The sequence below is a fragment of the Betta splendens genome, chromosome 17 (genome assembly GCF_900634795.4).
Source record: "Betta splendens chromosome 17, fBetSpl5.4, whole genome shotgun sequence".
Classification (NCBI taxonomy): Eukaryota; Metazoa; Chordata; class Actinopteri; order Anabantiformes; family Osphronemidae; genus Betta; species Betta splendens.
This window is the reverse complement of record NC_040897.2, coordinates 5,701,190-5,725,467: the sequence shown is the minus strand read 5'-3', so window position 1 is coordinate 5,725,467 and position 24,278 is coordinate 5,701,190. Positions and strand designations below refer to the sequence as shown.

The following is a 24,278-nucleotide window of genomic DNA, read 5'->3' as shown; positions in this document are numbered from 1 at the left end:
ATTAAAGGTTGAAACATTTTTATTTGTGGTTTTATACGAGGGTCATGCTAAAATGTTCTTCAACACTGTGATCGCCTCAATAATATATAGAAATAAATTACATCAATAGATGAAACGCACTAGACATAATCACCTAGTCAGAAAAAAAGAAACAAAGCTGAAAATAAAACTCCAAAATCAAGCTATTGGATTTCTCTTTGTTTGAGACGTATCTTCTCCAGTTTGGCCTCAGCATGAACAGTCTGTGTGACTGCAGTGTGGGTGTAGATTAACAAAAGCCTAATGGACAGCTACACAAAAAACAAATGCTTCAGCAATGCTCCGCGTTCAATGGCAATGCATCAACACAATTCATGAAGGAATTTCAGTATAAGAGTTGACATGGCTCAATAAGAGATTATATTTAATAGACCTCCAATTATGAAAGGAAGGTTTTAGATTTTTAGACAAATCCTAATTTTTAACTCAAAGAATACTGTTTTCCATGTTGGCAACAAAAGAGTCAGGGCTCATTTTGTAGCAAATTTGAACATGTTTAACAAAACCCTGATATGAGATCAACTGATTTAGACGCCAACAATCTTAAGTCAAACAGTTTTCATATCTTGCCCCTTTATGGGTTCACACCTGAGCGAGGATGTGGGAAACAAAACGCCTTTTGAGGAGTGTAAAGTTTCAGGCAGCAGCTTCCCCAAGTTTTTACCTACTGTGAATGTCTATTTAGTCAGCAGTGCGTGTGGGAGTGCTTGGCTGATTCAGCCCCATGGTTCTACAAAGCCAGCCAGCAAAATCTACCTCCTCTGCCTCTGACCTCTTGATGAATGTATGGTTCTGTAACAAGACATAATCACATTGATTATTAGACAATAAAAACTTTATGAATAAAATTAAGAAGGGCTTTGCATGTGAATGTAGTATAAAAGGTATAAAGGCAAGTTTTCAATTTATACTTGAGTCATGCTTACGGTTAACATTTTCAAGTCTGCTCTTTCTGCTGGATTCTTAATGAGACTGAAAATAACCGAAGAGACAAGAATCTTTCAGAAAAAAAGCTTTTCATTTATTAAGTCAACTGTAAAACACAAGATTACATGTTTTGTTTTTTATTATTGTGAAATAATGTGTATGTTGTTTAAATGTTGTCTTACCACTTTGTTACAAAGTCTTGGAAATCAGAGGTGAATACACCATGTGGTAGGTTAGGTGGCGGCTAAAATCAAGAGAGAGTTAAATGAACATGGCGTCATATCAACAGTTACAGACTGATACCTTTTTAACTTAACAATGGGAAGACAAAGTTTTTCGAATATGGAAAAATTTTAGTCTCTGTTGACCTTCTTACCTCATTTACTATGTAGTCTAGGAGTTCAAAGATGGCCATTGCAGGACCATGACCTGGAAAAGGAGTTTTACAATAAATTGGCTTAATATTCTGAGAAACAGGTTTCATCATCCTAAATGACATGCTAGGTCTTTGTGTTGCTCACCACTGACAGGTCTACCAGGCTGTCTGGGCCTGGGTGAAGTACCGTGTCTCTCTCCTTCAATGGCGTCCAAAATGGGGCGTCCAAAGATGATCTCCAGTTCTCTAGCGTCTGGGGGAGGGATGGGGAAGCGTCCAATTGACAGCTCCACAAGGGACAGCCCCATACTCCACACATCTGACTGCACAGAGTAGTGGGTTCCCTGCAATCTCTCAGGCTGCATTAACATCCCACAAAAATGCAAAATTAGCATTACACATTATGTACCGTTAAGCATTAAATACATTTTACATGCTAGGCTATACAGTACAGTGTGAAGTATGCAAACATTGAGTAATATTTTCATTGCATATTTAATAGACCATACCGACATATAGGATCTTGTTCCAACAAAGGAATTGGCCATAGAGTCTATGAGCTGCCCGCTTACACCAAAGTCACACAACTTGATCTCTCCACGCGAATTGACCAGTATGTTTGAAGGCTTCACATCTAAGATAAAGAGCAGGTTACATAACCCGACCTACATGGACATCTATAACAATGCGTAACATATTGTAAATAGACACTAGTACCTCTATGCATTATTTGATGCTTTTCTCTCAGGTAGGCAAGTCCTCTTAAAACCTGTAATAAAAAGAAATACATGTCAAAAAATAAATGTCAGCAATATGAATAAATCCTAATGTAAATATAACACAAACAAGCAGGAAAACTCTACAGGTACACAATGTATGTCTGTGTTTAAACTCTTTGTAAACTCTTAGTGAAAATGCTTATCTAAACTAAACTTTATCATTAATACAATGAAGCACATATCATAAACTCACAGCAATGCTGACTTTGCCAAGAATCTCTTCGGGGATCCTCCTTGCTTCTTTTAGTACTTGATCCAGGGAGCCACCGTCCTTTACAAGGCGACAACACAACATAAAATACAGCTTGCAATAGAAAACACTAAATGGAGCAGAGCAATGAGAACACACACTGGCCTCAAGCTACTTAGGTACACACAGAGCAAGCGATCTCTCACCATGTGTTCCATGCAGATGCTGATTTCGCCATCGTTGTAAAATGCTCCATAGAAGCCCACAATGTAGGGAGAGTTGCATTCGTGAAGCACCTGAAGCTCTCTGATGATCTGGTTTCTGAAGGCAGGTTTAATTTCTAGATGAATAAGCTGAACAAGACAATGGTTTGGATTAGGGGTATAAAATAAAAGTTGCATTCAAAAACCACACATCATTAATTAAGGTAATAGTTCTACACATAGTTTAGCTGACCTTTCTGGCCATGATTATTCCTGACGGTCTGTGACACTCCTTATTGACGACTCCTCCGTTGCCTGCCCCAAGCTCGCAGATACGATGAAAGTCGTCATCCCTCAACTCGCCCACCTTGGCCTTCTGCGTAAGAAAAGCTTCTAACCGCTTCTTTTGCTGTTCGTCCAGGTCCAACTCCTCCAGAATTTTTTTAAGTGCTTCCAAACTGGCTCTAAGAAAATGCAAAACCATATCAATACGGCCGCACAAATAGCTATTTTTATAGTTTAATGCCCAAAATGAGAACATATTCATGTTCGTTAGTTAGAGGACTTACTCTGATGCAACATCTGTGCTGGCAGAGGTGGATAATCCATCACCAGTAGGAGCAATGGTTAGGGGAACTGGTCTCTTTTTAGGAGCCATGCTCATATGTCTATATGCCGTAGGCTTCAGTGACAGTTACTCCAGGCTAAAATGACACTTTACAGTAATTCAATGCAATAATCTGGCAGCTAAATCAAGTTATTACCCCGTAGATGCTTCTTAGACTAACTGGTCTGGTCCGTTTTAAAATAACTTGACAGTTAATTAATTACCTGAATGAGTATGGTTCAATTAGACTGAACGGACTCTAACTGTTAGTAAACCTCGCCTCAACTACAACATCACTGGTGAAACTGGAAACGACTGAAGGGAACTGGCAGTGTAAATCTGAGGTTAGCTAGTTGGCTAACGTCAAGTTAACGTAAGCTACGTTAGTTGTTTCAAACGATAAGAGGCTACAGTACATAAAGAGGTTAGCGAGATAGCCAACATTGTGGTCGCCACAGCAACATGACGTAAATCAGTTTCACAGTAGTCCGAGCTGAGCTAGCTCCAACGTTTCTGAAACAGAACCATCACTAGCAGCACCTCACGTTAGCTAGCTGGCTAACTTCGTCTGCTAGCTGTTGCGTGACAGCTCATTCTCCTGCGTGATAAGTACCGCATTAACCAGGAGCTGGTAGCGAGCGACTGGTTTGTTTACTGTCAGTGTCGTTTCCCCAGCGACCTGTGTAAGACAGAGTCCCCACTGTGATGAGACTATGGAGTCGCTTAGTTAGTCGTTGCCCCTTCTTTCAGACTGCAGGCGAGAGGTTAGCGCAGACAGACACCGGGACTCGGGCTCCACAGCAGAGACGGGGGCGCGGCGCAGTCAGCAGGAGCCAAGGAGGAGCACTCACACTTCGGTGAGACTGTGAAGTAGGTCTCGCGATATTTCACGAATTGACAGTCCGCCTGACTGAAGTGCTCCCGACGTGTGGTGAATTAGTTTGTTTTGTTCAGATTTCCCTGTATGGTATATATGTGCGTTGCCTGTGATCATCCGTGCACACACGACAGCACATCGGCTCAACTAATACTGCTGTACCGGATACCGACAGTCTCCACGTTTTTTGTGGTTCCATTCTGATAGTTGCATTACAGTCTAGCACTGTTGCTCCTCGCTGCAGTTTTGTTTGTGTTATTTGATGATTTTTTAACATAAACTAAAGATACATTGTTCATACAAAAGTTCAGTGTTTCTGTGTCCGACATTCTTACTTTCCAGTGTCATGCTTTTCTCAACTTTCTAGATTTTTCTGTTGTTTTGCATCCAGCCACTAGATGTCCCCAGAGTTTCTCTCTTCTTCCAGACACCTGACTTCAATCTCACCTAATGCAATGTCCCTCATGTTCATCGTGAAAACAGTTCAATGTTAAACCACCAAATGCCTCTTTTATCTGCATTTCTATGTTTTGACACTTTTTGTGTGATGTTTGCTTTTTTCACTACAATAGATTTAATTTAGGTTTGCACATGTCCAACAACCAGCGACGTTGGCGATCACCTGAAAATGTTCCTGGAAGGTTAGTGCATTAACAATGAACAGAAAACAGAGCGTAATATAAAAGCAACACATATTACAAAGACAACAACTTATTATGATAAATTGATGAATACTATTTCTGTATATTTAATGCGCCAACCATAACAATCCAAAACATGGATCCCTACACAACACAGCATGAGATGTGTGATCTGACTGTGTGTATAATAATTCTTAATGCCATTTTTTTGGTTTATTGAACTAATGTTATATTATACAAAACCTGCAATCAGCCTTCCCCTTGTAAACATAATAATATCCCGTTTTAGAGATGTTGATTCAAATTCATGTTAATTTAACAGGCTGTAGTTTGTGCTGCTGACAAATTAATTTTATTAACTAGAAGCTAGTTAGCAGAAATATTTCCATAATGAATAAACAAAAACCCTGTTATATCATGCACTGTCTCCTGATAAATTCAAATTTATTTTTAGTTCTTTTTTCACTTAATAGGTTTTCTTTTTATAATACATTTAACTCTAGTCGTTCATATCATAATATTCTTTTGGGCCTAGTTATTTTCATAGCTGTGTATAGTTTGAATTGAATCTTAATTGGGTCATTATTGAAACTGCCAGGATGGGTGCACCAACACACCTACTGTACATTATAGCCAACCATAACAAATCAAGTGACCAAGTGATCACGCCGCCTTCCTGCTGCATGCCACACCTTGCCATTATTCAGCCAGCGCTGTTACTATAGCAACACCTCTCTGGCCAGTGCATGGCAATGCCCTCTAACCCCAGGAGAGTAAACCTTTAACCTACGGGTCATCAAACGGGGTCAGAGGGTCACCTTTTGCTGGACGACGGTAAAAGCACTTCACTGATTGGTTATCATTCGCCCTTACCGTACCCTCATCTTTGTAATTGGCATATTGACCACCTGACCCTTTTGCAGACTGTTAGCAGCACCTCATTCACTCTAGGTTGCACAAAGTGAAGTTTAAAAGTTGTGGCTCATGATTGTCACATTTTTCAAATTATGACTCCACTGGTGTCATACAATTCAGAAAACAAAGACGCTAGATCAACAACAAGGATTTGTTGGAGGATTCCTTGTAAACTTTAGCTTAGCTGCTTGATAATAATGGGGAAATTCCTCCATCAAGGTGGAGCAGTTGGGCCTTGCCTCATCCTGGCCCGATTCTCCTCTCCCTCCTGATGATCTATGCATCTCATGACTTGTCAATATCTCTACATTAATTTGAAAAACTGCATGGCAGCAGAGCAGAGAGATGTGGGGGCAGGGCTTTGTGAGCAGAGCAGGTAATGAGGGAGGTGTGAGGTGGGGGGGCTGTGGCACATAGGAGACAAGGACATAGGAAGGAGAAATGCAGGCATGTGCAGGGAGAAATGAGGAGAAAGTGAGGAAACAGAGGCGAGATGAAGGATGGAGACTCGAGCGTGGGCGACAAAAGGGGACTGGGACAAAGGACATGTTTTTCCCATTAACCATTCCTGTATATGGCTTCTCTCAAATATCAAAGGCCTTCTCCATTTGTCCAAATGAGCCCTGAAGTCAGCACGATCTGTAATGATAATGGCTGTTTGAGAGCTGAGCCTCAATGTGAAGCGAATCCATCACTGTCCGCCGTCAAACCTCAGAGCCTCCGCAAAACGGAAGCGAAGGAGCAGCTGTGACTCACGACGAGGGAAAAAGCCACGGTTTCATTTGAACGCACACATGTCACGCACCTGCACCGCGTCTCCGTTCCAGCCCCACCCGCAGTGAAAGACGATAAAAATGATGCCTTGTTTAATAACCGCCCACTCCTCTGTTAATTTGGCATCCATCCTTTGGGCTTTGTGGTTTATTTCTATGACAGAATGACCCTTCACCTTTCACCCTTCAACTCTGACCCGGTCCTGCAGCACTTAGATGACACTGGGGAGCAATAAACCTTGTAACATCATGACCCATTTTATCTGGCTCCACAGAAATGCATGCACACATTGTCATATTTCTGTTGTTAAGCGATTTCATTATTTAGCCTAATATTAATTATTCTTTTCCTCCAATTACCACTGCTGTCAGCTGTGAGTGGGCCTCGGGGGCTATTTGTTATCATCCCGTTATTGCCACTTGTAACACAACACTTATATAATGTTCACACGCACGCACACGCGCACACACGCACACACACGCACACGCACACACACACACACACACACACACACACACACACACACACACACACACACACACACACACACACACACACACACACACACACAGACGCAGACGCAACATGTTTGCCTTGCTTTAAAAAGTTATTCCTCAGCCTCCTCCGCCCTCGGGTTTGTCACCTATTTCCAACAGACTTATTGCAGAACATTTAAAAAGGCTCCGGGGTGAGTATCGAGTGTGACTTGCTCCAGTGAATATTTCAGCCTAGTGGAATTCTTTGAAGTAATGGTCTGCTAAGTAACTTCACTGCATCGAGCTCAATAGTTCCTCCACACTACTTGCAGAAATGATTTTTTCCCCTTTGCACGCAGCCATAGATGAAAAATTGTCTGTACCGCGCCTATTTGAAAATTGAGACTCGTTTGCAACATTCAGCACATGCTCAGTTGTGTTTGTACAGCAGCAGGGAGGATGTTTCCAGGTTTTCCAGCTCTCCTGCAGTCTAATGGGTTATTTGTCATCTGCAGAGTAAAGGATTTTTAAAAGTCAAGCCAGGGCCGACTGCCTCCCCATCCTTTCTCTCGCCCTCCCTCTCTTTCCCACTACCCCCCTGACACTTGCAATGGGAGATCGATAGGTTATTGATCAACTCTCTCTATCGCCAACCCACCAGACTAATCACCTTAACACCAGCCCAACTCTCTCCCGCTCTCCCACTTCTTCTTCTTCTTCTTCTTCTTCCCCCCTTGTCGCTCTCTTATTCAGTCTCCTGCTTCGTCTTTCTGTGTCACACTCATTCGCAGACTAAACGCTGTTTTTTCTGCGTTCAGAGCCAGTTTGCTGGCTGCTTTCCACCCCGAGGTCAACGCACATGCAACATTTCAATAACTACAATAATAAATACAAATACTGTATCTCCATTTCTCTTAGTCGAAAAGATTTTCTGCATGTAACTATGTGTTAGATAGAAAATGTACTGTGGCAAGTGCTCTCCATCCTTCTCTCGTTTGTCTGCCCCTCTCACTCCGTCTACTCTGCCTGCATCTCTCTCTGTCTGTCTTTGTTCGAGGGCAAAATCAATGTGCTGTATGAAACCGGCATATTTCTCTGCCTTCTGCTGGAGGAGACCTGAGGGAAACATGCATGGAGACGGTGGCTCGCTGTTAAGCTACACTTTTCTACTTGTTTTTGCCATTTTGGGGGGTTGTAGTCGTTTTTAGGAAACCTGTAAGCTTTGAAGCTGAAGTGTGAGAGATTTGTCTATTTTTGATGTCCACTTCATTTGATACTCTAAAATTCCTAATTATAAGCCTATGGCCATGGTCAAAGCACACAAGTGATCTAACTGTTACACCCTGGCTTCAGTATTGTCACAGTCAGAGGTTTTGGAAACTTTTAAATAATATCGTAGTAAAATCTTTATTTAAACCTAAATGAATCTGTGAACACTGATCAGTTTTCTTCTGTCTCTTTCACCTCTGGGAACTTGAACAACCTCAGTGCCAAAGTCATTATCCTTTAAAGTCCTGGCAACAGTACATGTTGTAATGGAACATTTCGTATTCACAAGGTTACCAACAAAAGGTGAATTACATGAGGCAAGTAAATGCACAACAAAATGTGATTCTGTCCTTTATCTCAACTGTATGATTGATTTAGACTTTGCGCAGCATCTTCTATCCTTAGTTGATTTGCAGAAAAACACTCACAACACTGATTTTAAAAAGTGAATATTGTTTCGGAGACAATACTACTGCTTTCACAATTAGACTTTAATTCAGGCTTTTAATGATGCAAATAACACAGAAATTGCTGCACAAAGTGCTGTGAAATCTTCCAGGCGCTGTTTTCAGTCTGGGCTGAGAACAGTGTTGCTTTCAGGCACAGGTGGCACAAGGTTTTTGCAGTGGCCCTAATAATCTGTAGCTTCAGCCCTGTATGGTGAAGATAAGAGTTTCCCCTCAAAGCCTCTAACTGCACTAAGTGATGTGATAGAAAGCAGATAATCCCTGGAGGAGAATCTATGTGACCTATGATCTTTAGGTATAAAATAATTAAAGCTCATGTTCTGAATATTAAGCTTATATTACGTAGGTGATTTGAGATAGATTTTTTTAAATTATCCCGATTTCATCCCCTTTATCAACTTTGAACGTACATGGTGAAAATCAAACTAAGCTACACAATGTACTTAACTGCATAAACTATATGATTGTGCTAAACACCAAGCACAAACACACACATGAGAATTGATTGACTATTGTGTCTCAATACATCTCTGCTTCTGTTACTTAGCAACCGTTGCCTGAGAGGATATGGATGCTGGGGAAGTTGTACTGCTGTGCATTTTCAGCTGATACAGATATGACTAATGTGAATGTCTCCTTTTCTACAGTAAATTTTAAAGCATTTTTACTGCATCTAAATTCTGGATTTTAAGTCCACAACTAAATCATCCATCTACAACAACAACTACTGTACCACAATATTTTTCCTGTTGTTTTTTGTTTTGTGCCTCTTGGGCACTATGTTGTTGTCTTGTGTGTTGTTTCCTTCGTAATTAATACATCATTCGGTTGTTGACCATGACAAATAAATAAATAAATAAATAATAAATCAAATATTTTACATACACCTTTTCTGCTATTTTATTTAAATGATGTATGACCTTAAAGACACTATTTACACGTGAGTTCTTTTTACATAATGAAAAATTAATAACCTACGGGCTGGGCTTTAAGATATTTTTGCAGCTTAATAACAGACACCCCACCCAAAGACGAACTAACTAAAATTTAAGTATCTCCCATATCACAATGTAAAATACGTTACATACATACAAAAACGTTAATTCTTCAACTAATAAAATGAAGCAACCCAGCTGAAAAAAACTATTGCAATTTTACTTCTCTCTAATCTCTGATATTAATGATTAGCTGTTCACACACCTCTGGGAGGTTTGTGTTCAAATAATAGCGAGAGTATTATTCAATATTTAGGTCAAAGTGCGTTTGGTAGAGATAAATTTGAAAATATCATACTTACGTTTGTGAAGCTGTATTAAAAAAACACACCGTTTACTTTATTTGCCTGTAAGAGTTTTCATATCTGTGGGACCTGATTCTCACAGTGTCAGCTGGACGTCGCTTGATTTCTAATGTCAGGTAGAAGTGACAGAAAATTATTAATTCCATTGTAACCCTGCGGGATTTTACGATGACTTTCCCTTTGCACTATTCATTGTCACACATCGCTTAGTCTTTCTTGGTTCGAAACCTGTAATCGTGCGTTGTTTTTTGTGAAGTTTTTATTTTGAATTTGTATTATATAAGCGGATACACTATTACTGTGTTTACAACACAAACTAAAGAGAAACAAAGCTGAGAAACAGCAGCGCGAATCCACCTCTGCCTATTTAACACACAGTAACGCACGTAGACAAAATGTAATAAATAATGACGTGAAATGTTTAGGCCTATTTTAAGACTTGTTGTGACGACACTAGACCCTGTGGGTTCAAAGATTTTAACCTGTGCTAAAACAATAAACCGCTTTCTCGCCTTATTCAATAAAATTAATGAGTAAAGGTTTGGCTTATTTCCTGTGAAACACGTCAATTGAAGAAGCTAAATTACAGGCCATCCTGGAAATCATTTTTAACCTTATTGAACTGCAGAGGAAGCGTAGAGTCCAAGTTTTAAATTGCCATTTGTTCGATAAATAATAAGTTCAACGCCGCTGACATTTATTTTTCCAACATGTTTCTGGTGTCAGTCAAACATGTGCTACAGGTCAAAGGCACTGCATAACTGAAACGATCTCAAGCAAATGCCTGACATAGACTGAAGTGATTGACGATCAATAAATAGATAGTGAGGATCAATTTCTGAATCTTGTAGGGGACAGAGTTTAACCACAAGGCTTTAATAATAACGAGGGAACACCAACCAAACTTCGCGTTTTCAGCTTCACCAATACTAAGAAATTATAACTTTAAAAATATATTTTGCGGAAGAGAAGAGAACCAAATACATGTGTGTATGTGTGTGTGTGTGTGTGTGTGTGTGTGTGTGTGTGTGTGTGTGTGTGTGTGTGCGTATGCGTTAGCTAACTCATAAAATATTTATATATGTTTTCTATATATAATTTAAAATATAAATAAATATATAACAAATAAAATTCCAAAAACAACTTATTCACTCTATGAATAATAATTTGCAAAAAAAAAATAATTTTAACACTGTGTTTGATTTGTTGCCTTAATAGCTCGTTATTTAGTTCGTCTTGCTCTCACTAAGTAGCGTTTGTGGCATGAACAAACATAATAATAGGTTCGGAGATAACTGTTAATATATTTCTTGTGGATTGACCATTTCTCATTTTTGTCCTGTAGCGAGACAAAACCGTTAGAATTATAAAGACAGACTATTGACATGACAAATTGATACAACTGTCCTAAAGCTTCTTAGATTGTCTCACTAAACCGCTCTCCGTTTAGTCACACACACACAGGCACAGTCCGATAAAACAGGAAGGATCTGAGTATCGGCCGGGGTTGAAGGAACGGATGGTACAAGTATCCATCACCAGAGCCGAGCCCGGTGCCGAACAGATAGGGTAAACAAACCGCATGTTATGTCGAATCCTATTATTATTATTATTATTATTATTATTATTATTATTATTATTATTATTATTATTATTATTATTATTATTATTATTACATTTATTTTATTTTCATTATGCTGCTATATTACATTATTTTCAAAGAAAGGCATAGGCAAAGTGATATGAATTTTAGCTTTTTAACTCCTTGTTAACAGCAAACCGTCGTTTTAATTGTGTTATACCGTTTTCATATGTAACGATGCTTAGAGAATGAAAATAAAAAAAAATCATTTCATGCCTAGATTCCCTGAACTTCACACAAACCAGCCCTCCAGTTACTCTTCAGTGTTAGGATCCTAACTTTCTTTGTGACCTCCTTCACCCTCTCCCTGCCCCCCGAACCTGCTGCCCCACGTCATTAATCTCTGTCAATCAATACTTCGATCAGGTTTATCACTAAGCGCATAAATGCAAAACCATACAGTCCGTGGGAAAACAAAGTTTATCTGTAAGGAACTCGGGAAACTACGTCAGGAAACGAGACAATTTATATTCCCCATCAGGTCGTCACCTGTCTGAGTGTCGTGCGTAGCCTGCACAGGTAGACTACACGTCAGCCACGCACGTGTTCATGCTCCACACGCTTTATACGTTTTAATATCCGCTAAAACTGCCATCAAACCAGTGAAATGCCGAATAAGTGTCATATCAATTGAGAAGCTGCGTACTTGGGTTTCAACTCTCGATTTCATTCCACTGATGAAGGCTGTGTAGAAATCTCGGCTCGTACCCGCCCCACATTTTAAATACACAGAGGCGCGCTCCCACGTCTCTGACACGCGGCTCAGCCTGCTCTTAGTGGAAGCGCTGTTGGACCACAGATGAGATATCGCCCTGGAGAGCTCCCATCCACATGAAAGCGTGAAGCGCCGCGACTCCCCCGGACTCGCTCGGTCTGCACCTGCCTCTGAACATCAACTTACCTACACCACGTTGGATTGATCGGAAAATTTTAATCGATGGATTGGCGTTAAACCGGCAATTTTATCACTCCGGGAGGGCTAGAGGGTAAGAGGGGGAGAGCACGCGTCCCTCGGTGAGAGACAGGAGCGAGAGGGAGAGGGTGGGGAGGGTGGGACAGGGGAACATATATCCTTTCAGCTATGGAGCTCACCATGGAGAACCTTCACAGCGTCTCATCGCACTCCCAGGCGGGGGACCTCATGAACTCTCCACACGCACGGCCGTCCGCGTCCCCCAGCTCCACTCCCCGGAATTTGATCTCGCACAATCCCGGCGCGCGGTCAGCCATGGTGTCCGGCATGGCCTCGCTCCTGGAGGGATCCGCCGGGGACTACCGCGCCGACCCGTCTGCATTGTCGGGACACCTGCACCCGTCCATCACCATGTGTGAGACCGGGATGAGCCTTAGCAACACCTACACCACTCTGACCCCACTGCAGCATCTACCTCCGATATCCACCGTCTCGGATAAGTTTCACCACCCGCACTCCCACCACCACCCCGCAGCACATCAGCGGCTCTCAGCCGGAAACGTCAGCGGCAGCTTCACGTTAATGCGGGACGACCACCGAGGGCTCGCCTCCATGGGTAACCTGTACAGTCATTACCCCAAAGAGATGTCCGTGTCCAGCATGGGCCACGGCTCGCTTTCCCCACTGTCCAGCGGTCTGGGCTCTTTGCACAACTCCCAGCAGCCGCTCTCAGCCTATGGTCCGAGTGCGCACCTCTCCACCGACGCCAAGATGATCTCGCCGGTGACAGGATTCGAGTCTCACCCCTCCATGCTTTCGCGCAGCGACCAAGAGCACCTGGCAAGAAGTTTAGGCGGCCACGGACACGGTATGATCTCCAACCTCAACGGCATGCACCACCACCCACACAGTCATCTCCACTCCCAGGCCAACGGCGGGGTGATGCTGGGGGACCGGGAGAGGCACGGCCACGCAGGCGGCCAGGGAGTAGCAGGGTCGGGCATCCAGGCGGAGGAAATCAACACAAAGGAGGTGGCTCAGAGGATAACGGCCGAGTTAAAGCGCTACTCCATCCCACAGGCCATATTCGCCCAGAGGATCTTGAGCCGGTCGCAGGGAACGCTCTCGGACCTGCTACGGAACCCCAAACCCTGGAGTAAGCTCAAATCAGGTCGCGAGACCTTCAGGAGGATGTGGAAGTGGCTGCAGGAGCCCGAGTTCCAGCGGATGTCTGCTCTCCGGTTGGCCGGTAAGACACTGTCCTCTCACTCTTATTATTTCGCATGAGAAATGAGCAGGTTTAGGTAACAGCCGGGTCACCGTGCACGCGTAAGGTCTAAATTACAAGAGACACGTCCGAGCGTGCGGTTCAGCACCACGGACAGCTCCCCGACTGAAGCAAAGGTTCTCATCACTTAAACTGGAACCATCACAAACCTGAATCACATAGATTATTCAGAGAAAGAGCGCGTGTGTAGTTGCTGTTAATTTAGATGCATGGAAACCTAAATATATCGGTGATTTCCTTTGGGCGTGTACAGTTGCGTTTAGGCGGGCGGCTGTGGACTGAATTTGTAGGTCTATATTTTTGATCGGCACATAGCAAATTGTCATTGATTCACAATAATCCTCGAAATAGTTTCCCTCCCCCGACGACTTTTTCCCCTCTCCCTGTGTCCCGACTGTAAACACACAGCGGCGGTGGTGCGACTACTGGGCCAACTAGTTGCGCGGGAGAAGCGGGGTGACCCCAGGCTGCGTGATCGATACGCCAGTTCCCACTCTCCCTTTTAAATGTGGCACGCGGATCAATACTCGTATCGGAGCTGAAAGATGCAATAACCGCACGGTCTCTCCGGCTTTTCATTTAGTACTCTGTAGTAAAAGCTCTAAATTTAGACCGTAGACAGGTACAATCGTTCAAACTTATTAGTGGCACGGGCTTTTTTACGCAAGAGAGACGCTAGTTCCGCCGTCAGCTCGGTCAGATGTGCAAAATGAGATCAACAATTTCGTGTCCTGTAATTACACATTTTACCAAGTCTGGAAATATAAAGTTCCCTGTTTACTGTACTGTAAATCTGAGTCAGGCCAGTATATGATCCATAGACCTATTTCAAGGCAGCCTTAAGCTGCATGAACAGTTCTGATGAAATATTGATTGAAGTGGGATGGAGATTGGTAACAGGGACCAGTATAAACAAGAAAACACTGACACTATTGGGTCTCCGATGCTTAAAACCATGCTGGTCCATAAATTAATATATATTTAATTGCACCGATTTCTATTGAAACAGTTCTATTGCACCATGTTTCTACAGCTGTGGTGTGTAGATAGATAGATAGATAGATGGATGGATGGATGGATGGATGGATGGATGGATGGATGGATGGATGGATGGATGGATGGATGGATAGATAGATAGATAGATAGATAGATAGATAGATAGATAGATAGATAGATAGATAGATAGATAGATAGATAGATAGATAGATAGATAGATAGATAGATAGATAGATAGATAGATAGATAGATAGATAGATAGATAGATAGATAGATAGATAGATAGGTGAGGATTAGGAGCTGAAGCTATGAGTGTCATTAATAGTGTAGCTCTGTCCTTTCAGTGTTTGCCTGGCTTTGCACATAGGAGATCAATAAGGCAGTTTCCCCGTCCCAACCCCCTTCTCTTCTACTCCCCTATGCTCTCACTCTCTATTTTCCTTCTCTTTCTCTCTCTCTCTGCAGCATATGCAAATAAATATCACCAATCTTTGACGGGGTATGGCACCAGGCAGCCAGGTTGTTTGGCTTCAGGAGTTTGGTACCGCAGAGCCATAAGAAATGAACAGTGTGGGGGAAGATGAGGGGAGCCTGAGACAGAGAATGATTCATACAGTCAAACAATGCACACAGATATTTCCTGTCCTCCTTGTTCTCTGCTACCAGACCAGTCCCTTGATGTCCATCAAATGTGTTTGACTTAATATCACTCTGGTGGTTCTCAGTTTCTTATAAATCCAAATGGAGCAAATTGGGATGTACAAAACTTCAGTCGGCCCAGCTTAAGTGCAAAAGCGAGAAAAGCAAAACTGACATGTGGAAAAAGAGCTGGAAGAGGTAGGAGAGGCCATTGATTCAGCGAGGGCAGGCTGGTTTGGGCTTTGTGCGAACAGCCAGATAGAGCCAGGGAAGTGAAAGGATCAATACGGACCTTAATAATTGATAAGCATAAGGGAAGAGGAGGGGAGAGGGGAAGAAAGAGAGCGAGGCATGTGTGGTGGTGTTAGCGCTTGTAACAGCATCTTCTGGGTAAGCAAAGTCAAATCTGTGGTTAACAGCGGAGGACCACACACCAGCCTCGCAGCACAGGGCATGTAAGGGCTTTAGAAGAATGCTCTTTACACCCCAAACATCCTGTGAAACATCAGCACAGCCCAGAGAAGCACTCAGATCATGAGGAGCCGCTCAGACAGCTTATACGAGCGTTTCGGGTGAAATCGTAACAGGAGACGCTGATATTTCACCACGGACGCGAGCCGATCATGAGAGATGAGCACGTTGCGGGAGACAAAGAGCCTCCGTTGCCTATCAGCGTGCAGTAATGAGCGTGTTCTGCTCATGTCAGCAACTCCTCAGAGCAATCCAGGGTTGTGATGTCATTTGATTTTAAAGGTTGTATGCTTTATGGGGTTTGTAATGCGTCTTTATGGAGGCATGTGAGCACATTTAACCCAGTGTGTGTGTGTGAGTGCTTCCACGTGCACATGTGCGTGTGTGTGACTAGCTTATAGAGTGTGTCTGCACTATACATTGTTCAGGCTTATCTGACTCACTCTGAATCGGTATTGATTTCCTCTCTTCTGCTCTCCTCGGCTCTCTCATTCTCCCTCTCCCTGGTTCCGCCCCCCCCCCCCCCTCTCTCTCTGCTCTGGCTGTGTACCAACATCAGCAGAGCAGATCCCTCGACTTTCACTCCTATTTCATTTCTGCTCCCTGGTCCCGCTCCCTCTGTGGCAGACAGAATTCATTCTATTCCAGCACTCAGTATGAATTAGAGCTGATGGGTTGTCGCTGAGAAAACCGACAGCATAACTGTAAAACGATCTCCAACCAGTACCCGTGAGGTTGCCTCAAGGTGTCACTCAAATAGTTATGACATAAACACGTGCACAACAGCAACAACATTACTGTTGATAGGACGTGGTTGTTAGTCCGCCGTTTGGTGATGCGTCATTAATTACGTGTGTTTGCCAGAGGCCTTTACTGCTGGTGCTGAAAGGACAGTTCCCTCACACGGTGGAGGGTGAAGTCACCGATAAAGAGGGTTTAACTACCCCTTTCTCCAAATGAATGTCCACGCGGGGAAATTTATCACACGCCAGCTTGTTTAAGTATTAGGCTGTGGATCTGCTTTTCTTTCAATATCCGGCAAAGAGCCACACAGATGAATTCTAATACGAATACATAAGTCCACGTTTTCGTTTTGTCGTTAAATAATTCTTTGTCATCTGCATCCGTCGTTGTTCACCATGACATTAGGGTTGAAGTCGTACGTCTTTTCAAAATAAAGGAAAAGAAACTAGAAAGAAAATATGCTTAAAATAAGGTATTATTCTTCAATAAAACACAATCTAAAACCAAACCCCGTCCCTTTGAATTGTCTATTTTACATTAAATATTTAACTAATCGACCAGGATCCATCAGAGTTTTGTCTTTTATCATTTCTAATCACTTTTTACTTAATGATTTTGAACACGTTGGGAAAATATTCCTTACTGGTGGGTCGTTTTCCTCGTTTGCGTCCAAAAGATTTTTTAAACACCATATTTTATTGTAATACATCAAACATCAATAAATGTTGCCCTTTCTTTCGGGTTATTTATTTTATTTGGACTTGTTGTTTTGGAGCAAATAAAGTGCGGCCGCTTAGGTAAAACGGAGAAGCACTAAAAGCACGTTTACGACGTTCAATAGACTGCGAGACGGGGGACTGTAACGCTGCCGATCACTCGTCTCGTCTAAAGCAGGCTTTGCACTGACAAATAAACGAAAGCTTTCAAATAATCCGATGCTAATCGGCACGGAGTGTTTTTTTAGGACGAAGGGAGGCTCGGCGTCCCCGCTGCTGTGTGTTATAGCTGTGGGTGATGGTGACGGGGGTTGAGGAGACTGTGTGAGGGGGTCGGGCGCTGTCTTTCCCAGCAATGAAAAAGCCCATAGTGTGATCAATACAATCAATAACCGTACATCTGAGAGGTGTGACAGGAAGTGATTGACGCCAAACTCTTTCTCGCCTGCAGTAGTCCGTCCAGGGCGGGAGAGGGCCCGTCTCGCCGCACACAAAGCCCGATCTCATCCGTCCGTCCAGGCGTCGACTAGCAGCAGCACGGTGCGGTTAGTTCACCGTCTGCACCCCCCCCCCCCCCCCCCATCCTTTCCTCTTCACGCACGCACGCACGCACGCACACACTTAGAGTAAAAATTATTTTAATCCACTGCATTAGTCTTCAACGTCTTCACTATAGTGTGTGACTCATATTCACCTATTGGCTTTTCATCTTTGTTTATTTTCAATCAGATCATGTATCATGTTTCCACCAACACCTGATATTTCCAGCACCCAGACACAAAGTCTCAAGGCCAAGTCCCTTTATTGCTGACAGAGTTTAAAATCGAGGTTTTTTATTTGTGTTGTAACACGATCGTAACCATCTATGGTATTGATGCGTGTCAATACATAAGCGCAAAACGAAGTTTAAAAGCTGCCTTCCACATGACAACTTATAAATTCGACCCCAAAAAATGAACATTGAGTCAGATGTGTGTCCTCCTAGAAACACCAGCGCCCACTTAAGTGATAAAGCAGAGAAGCTCTTGGGCTCGAGTGCAACTTAACATGCGGCGCAGGCAGTGAGTTAATCTTAGGATCAGCAAGAAGTTGAGATGAAGCAAAGTGGCAGTTGCCTGATACCTTTAGCATCATTGACACCGGCACACGTGAGGGAGACGACATGAGCGAGTGCCACTTGAGACTGAGTGTCACCGCTTGTCTCTTCAGAGAAAAGCCCATTTAGTAATGAGACCACCCAAGATGGCCTCTAATGGTTTGCTTCTGGTTTCATGAGGGGTCGCTTTAACGAGCGGCTCCTTCATTCCCTTCCCTGTGGTCCTCTTCATTAGAGGAATGCTTAAACGTCCGCTGAGACTAATATCTGAAATATGCACAGAGCAGCAGAGCCTGGCTTTGTGCTAAGGCCACGGTTCGACTAGGTTACGATGGCCACTGTGCTGCTCTGCAGAGGCCTCCGAGTTGCACTGAGCTGATGGAGGAGAACCAGACTGGTGTTGGCATTGTAAAATGGCCAGTAGCACAAGTTGTTGGAAAACAGGCATTACATATTAAATTATCACTATATTAGCGCTAGCATTCAGTCATTACATTAGGGAGTATTGAGTTGGGTTCGAGACAGCACTTAGAGAGCCGCAAGGAGATTCTGGCATGGCTGGGCTTGAACCAATTGAATAAACGTTCCATGAAATGGTTCTGAAGTGCGGATCAATCAATATGGGGGCTATCAATCTGAGGGCAAATTAAAACAATTGAGAAAAACAACGCGAGGTATAAAAGCTGAAGAAGTGGAGGACGGACGGAGTGATGTGTCCTGGAGGCTCTGAGGCAGGGACAGACACGTAACGCACAGTCTGCTGTGGAGAAGCACCTTCCAGTTATGTCTGCTTGAACAATGGTGGCTGAAACACATGCACGCCCACACACACATGCATATATTTGTGCACATCATATTGATCCCGCCCCCCAACACTCAAATCTGTTTACTGCTGTTGTCTAAACCTGCTCTAAAGTTATCAATCATTTGCATATACAGTCAGCTTCATCTCATCTCTCTGCCTCCTTTCCTTGCCCGCATCCCTCCCCCGTCCCGTCCCCCCGCACGATTGCACGATATGAACATCAGTTAACTTTGTTTCATTATCCCTGTCGTGCATGCGCGCACGCTCTTAGACGTGTATGAGAGAAGTATGAGAGACATTCCTTCAGAGCTCTCAGACTGGATGACGGCCACGCTCCTCCAGCCACATCTCCTTTGTTCTCCCACAGATAAACAATTTCTTCTCTGTCTGTCACAAAGCGCGCTCCCGAGCGCGCGTAGCGGACACGCACACACACACGCGCGCGCGCGCGCGCACACACACACACACACACACACACACACACACACACACACACACACACACACACACACACACACACACCTCAGTCTCTCGGATCGATGGGGATCGATCGGGTGGGGAAGGGAGCCCTGATTACTGGACCACGTGTTCGGGAGAAAACCGCGGAAAATCGATCATTGCAGCTTTTTAGGGCAGCAGAACAGAACAGACTGCCTCCAGTCTCCACAGCTACAGCCGAGCCTACTGACGGTGCAGCCAGGCAGGCACGCCGGACCGCCTCTTTGTCAGCATTTCACATCATGCTCCTCCAGTTTCAGCACACACACACACACACACACACACACGCACACACACACACACACACACACACACACACACACACACACACACACACCACACACACACACACACACACACACACACACACACACACACACACACACACACACACACACACACGGCCACGATGAAAACAACCGCTCCACAGCCTCCCTCTGTCTCCAAAAAGACAGAAAGAGCTTCTCTATTAGACATGGAGACTAATAATAATGATCAATAAGTAAAAAACAACTGCTTTTATTCACGAACTTCTTTGAGATTTATGATCAGAGAACGCGCTGTTTTTTTTCAACCTTTCCTTTGTTGTTTTTGTTTACTACTACACAGTCTTCGTTTATTACAAATATAAACGAATTTCTGATTAAAATTAGATAAACCATAACAATCAAATTGTTAAAACACACAAATGTAAGACCGCGTGCGTCAATAAAGTCGTACGTTCAGCCTTTTTTAGAAAGCGTGATCTGTGCGGTTGGGAATCCACAAAGTGATGATGAGAGGGTGATGGCACGTATCTGACTCGGTCCAACTACAGCGAGACTGACTGTAACGGGTTTAAATCAGTGTCACCAGCTCACTTCTGCTTTCCCCACTTTGCTTAGTTTCCAGTATATTTTGCACATTTCATTTGTTGACGTACCGTATTATCTAACTATTAATTATTTTTAATTATTTTTTTGCAATTAAACTAACTGATTACACGTTAGATATAATATTAAATAGTAGCTTTTATGCACAGTCCTGAAACCATTGGTTTCATATCCTAATTTGTCTATTAGCCATTTAAACTGTCAACGTTGTTTATTCGCATTATTTTTTTGCCATCAAGTGCTATATTTTATATGCCGTTAAATTTTCATGAGGCTCGGGAGAAAACATTCATCCCTCTGCCTCTCTTTGCAGCATGTAAACGCAAGGAGGAGGACCGAGGAAGAGAGCGGAGCCAGGTGCCAAAGAAGCAGCGACTGGTCTTCACCGACCTGCAGCGTCGCACCCTGGTAGCGATCTTCAGAGAGAACCGCCGGCCCTCCAAGGAGATGCAGGTCACCATCTCCCAGCAGCTCGGCCTGGAGCTCTCCACCGTCTCCAACTTCTTCATGAACTCACGCCGCCGCTGCCCGGACCGCTGGGACGCCGAGGAGCACACCCACGCGGTGCACGGCCACGGACACGTGCACACGCCTCACGGCAGCAGCAACAACAGCGACGCCTCGCCGATCCAGCCCGGCACCTCCTCTGCCACCACGTTCTCCAAGGCCTGACACAGCGCTCAGGACGCACGCGTGGAGGATGATGATGATGATGAGGAGGGCGAGGGCGGTGGGCTCAGAACCCGCACGAGCTACTTCTGGTCACGCATCTAATTCATCTGCTCAAAGCTGACTTGTGCAGATGAATCAGATCTCCTTAGGGCTCCACGTGTTCTTAGACCTAATCTGAATGTCACATGTTTCACATTTGGCTCTTCAAACCAAAGATCCAGTAGGTTTAGGAGGAATCTACCTGAAAACCAAAGATCTGTCCGTCACACTGTAGAAAGGGAGAGTCAGGCTTCAGGAACCTCCGCTTTGCCTGTTGTCAGTGTTTAAACACAGCAAACAATCACTCACGACAGGGAACCGATAGCTTTAACAAATCAGACAGATGTTTCGACCACTCCTCATTCCCGAAGCAGGCATCTTGAAAGATGCGTTTGAGTGTCGGGCGTCTGCGTAATAGGCCCTTTGACCCGCTAACTACATCCCACCACACGCTGCGCGTACGCGTGGCTCCTCTGCAGTGACGCGACCCTCTCCGGGTAACAGCGCCACCTGCCGTCAATGTAAAACACAGCCGCAGGTGGTTCTGGCACGTTAGCGCAGTGAGCTGGTGTCGCCTGTGATGTGGATGTTTGTTAGGACGCAGACACCAGCAGATGCTCAGTATGTCGGCGTCCATTCACCCTTTGATACACATTTGAATGTCCGCTTCTTAAGGCTCGAGAGGTTAATTTCAGGTTACAAAAGGAGAACAATCAAACGGGGACGGGCGCAGGGAGCGTCGTCCTCGAGGGTAGGGAGCGAGCGAGGGGGGGGGGGGTGCGGCCTGCTCTGTTCTAGTGGCCAAACGCAGAGGTCAAACGTCACAATATACTGTAGGATCCCGAGTGCCAACGATGTTTGCCTCTTTATGATAATCAGAGAACAGCTGCAGCCCACTCCGCCACGTCTGGCCTGTCATTACAAACCTACAGACAGCGAGCACTAAACGGGCGCGTCGCCCAATCCATACCTCAGAAAAAAAACACACATTGGCGTGGTTGATACCTGACACAATGAAAATGATTGTAAATATTCTTTAATTTTATCTCCTTCTAACTTTCCTCTATTTATCTCTTGTTGTGTCTTTCCTTTATTCTCCCCCCTCCTTACTATTGATGCGGGTATAAATAGTACCATAGACACATGGTTCCTCTTTCGTGACTATTGTGCTATGCTGTGCTGAAACTATATGTAAAGAAGCACCTTGTCGACAAACATGTACAAACCTAAAGATGAAAATGAATCAACATGTCAAAGACTGATCCTATGCACAGACAAGGAAGGGATGCAGATACGAACCCTGCGTATTTGTTAATACTGATGTGCTGGGACTGACAGACTGTCTGGCTATGAAGGACCTCTTCCTTGATCTCTGAACTCTGACCCCTTCGAATTTGACTGTCACTGCATTCCTCTGCTGATGATGTATTTTGGTTACCATGACAACCGCCTCATTTCTTTGTGCGTTCAATTTACTTATTGTGGGCAAAGCCACTTGTTGTGTAGCATCTTGTAGCGGGAGATAATCACATTAGAGAGGACAGCAGGCGGGGGGGAGGGGGGTCAGGGTTCTGCAGGGTGAGGGTGAGGGGCCATCAGAGGCCCGTTATCAGACTGGTAGGAAGCGTCTGAATGGTATTCCTGTCCTTCATAGTTTAAGGCTTGGTCGTTGAACCGCGCACTAAAACAGATCAGCTGTTGGAGGAGTCGGGTTTTGTAGGTTTTCAGTGCCAACGCTGGAAGTTCAGACCCAGAGCAGACGGAGATGGATGAAAAAAATGGACTGTGACACAACCAACGATACCAAAGATACTTTAAGCCTGCCGTGTTTACACTGGACATGGGAGGACACACACACGGAGGAATGCACATAGAAGTACACACACACCTTCACAGAGCAGTCGCGCCGCACGGCGAACGCACGGTGGTGTTTGCCGACGCGGGAAGAGTTGAGTGCCTTTTTCCTTCAACCAGGGGTCGGACTGCTCTGCCCACACACACACACACACACACACACACACACACACACACACACACACACACACACACACACACACACACACACAGAAGCGAAGAGGGACGAGAGGAGCAATGATGTTCACCGGCACAGCCCCCCCAATCCTCAGAGATATAGATACTGTAACACACACACACACACACACACACACACACACACACACACACACACACACACACACACACACACACACACACACACACACACACACACACACAATTTGCGTAATTTGTAATGTGTGTGTGTGTGTGTGTGTGTGTGTGTGTGTATCTGATTGTTTACAACCGCTGACTCACATCTAAATTTAACCAATGACTCAGCAGTTACTTGAGAAATGATCTGAGCTTTCACATCCTTTAGGACACATACTGCCTCCCACTGACCCCCCTACGACCCCCCTACAACCCCCCAACCCCCGACCACCCCCCCACCCATGAACCCTCTTCGCTGGTCCCATCCAGGGTAGCATCACAGCCAGGCAGGCACACGTAGACAATTCATCCTTGATATACCTCAAATCTTTATTGTAAAGGTTACGTAGTGGAACAGTGCTCACGATGTGTAGTCACAGGAGGGACAATTAAAATTGCAGCAAAAAACGATTGTTCAATTTTCTATTCCTTTAACGGAGCGTGTGAAGTTTAAGCTGTCTTGTAGTTTGACATATTGTTTGTAGGCCTGTTTGAGCAGCTTGAAGGAAGCAAACGGTGCAGGGACTAAACAGTTCAGTGAAGACAGGAGAGACATATCAACGACACACTTTCTGTTCTGCATCGCTTTCTGACTTATTTGGTGTCTGATGATTGTCTTCTATGTGTGTTCAAGTGATTCCCAGATTAAAAGAGAGATCCAACCCAATCACCTCCGTCTTTGAGGGCGGGACGAGGGATTCTTTTATGCATGGATACTATATAAGTGTATATAACCTGCAGGATGGACAGTAGCTCTACAGGTGGAGGACAGAGGGAGAAACAAAGAAACAAACACCTGCAGCTGTTTGTTTCCAGGTGGTATTTACATTTTTTTGACT

At 44.1% G+C, this 24,278-nt stretch overlaps 2 protein-coding genes across 3 annotated transcripts; one reads left to right on the top strand and one right to left on the bottom strand.

Annotated features, from left to right (window-relative positions):
- Window position 1: 1 nt before the first annotated feature.
- On the bottom strand, window positions 2-3,996 carry map2k2b (mitogen-activated protein kinase kinase 2b). Its single transcript, XM_041068100.2, has 12 exons — window positions 3,735-3,996; window positions 3,084-3,218; window positions 2,768-2,978; window positions 2,518-2,664; window positions 2,315-2,392; window positions 2,060-2,111; window positions 1,852-1,976; window positions 1,488-1,701; window positions 1,343-1,395; window positions 1,149-1,210; window positions 966-1,011; window positions 2-831 (listed from the first exon to the last, which is right to left on the bottom strand). Exons 2-12 carry the CDS (start codon window positions 3,176-3,178, stop codon window positions 721-723), a joined length of 1,194 nt encoding a protein of 397 aa, XP_040924034.1. The 5' UTR covers window positions 3,179-3,218; window positions 3,735-3,996; the 3' UTR covers window positions 2-720.
- An 8,567-nt stretch (window positions 3,997-12,563) lies between these two features.
- onecut3b (one cut homeobox 3b) lies at window positions 12,564-22,026 on the top strand. 2 transcript variants are annotated; one of them, XM_055503937.1, is made up of 3 exons: window positions 12,564-13,644; window positions 17,701-17,789; window positions 20,834-21,061. In XM_055503937.1, exons 1-3 carry the CDS (start codon window positions 12,564-12,566, stop codon window positions 20,930-20,932), a joined length of 1,269 nt encoding a protein of 422 aa, XP_055359912.1. In that variant the 3' UTR covers window positions 20,933-21,061. The 2 variants fall into 2 exon arrangements, with proteins under 2 accessions (XP_055359912.1, XP_028987640.1); XM_029131807.2 differs by lacking the exon at window positions 17,701-17,789 and having other exon boundaries at window positions 20,834-22,026.
- Window positions 22,027-24,278: the final 2,252 nt, after the last annotated feature.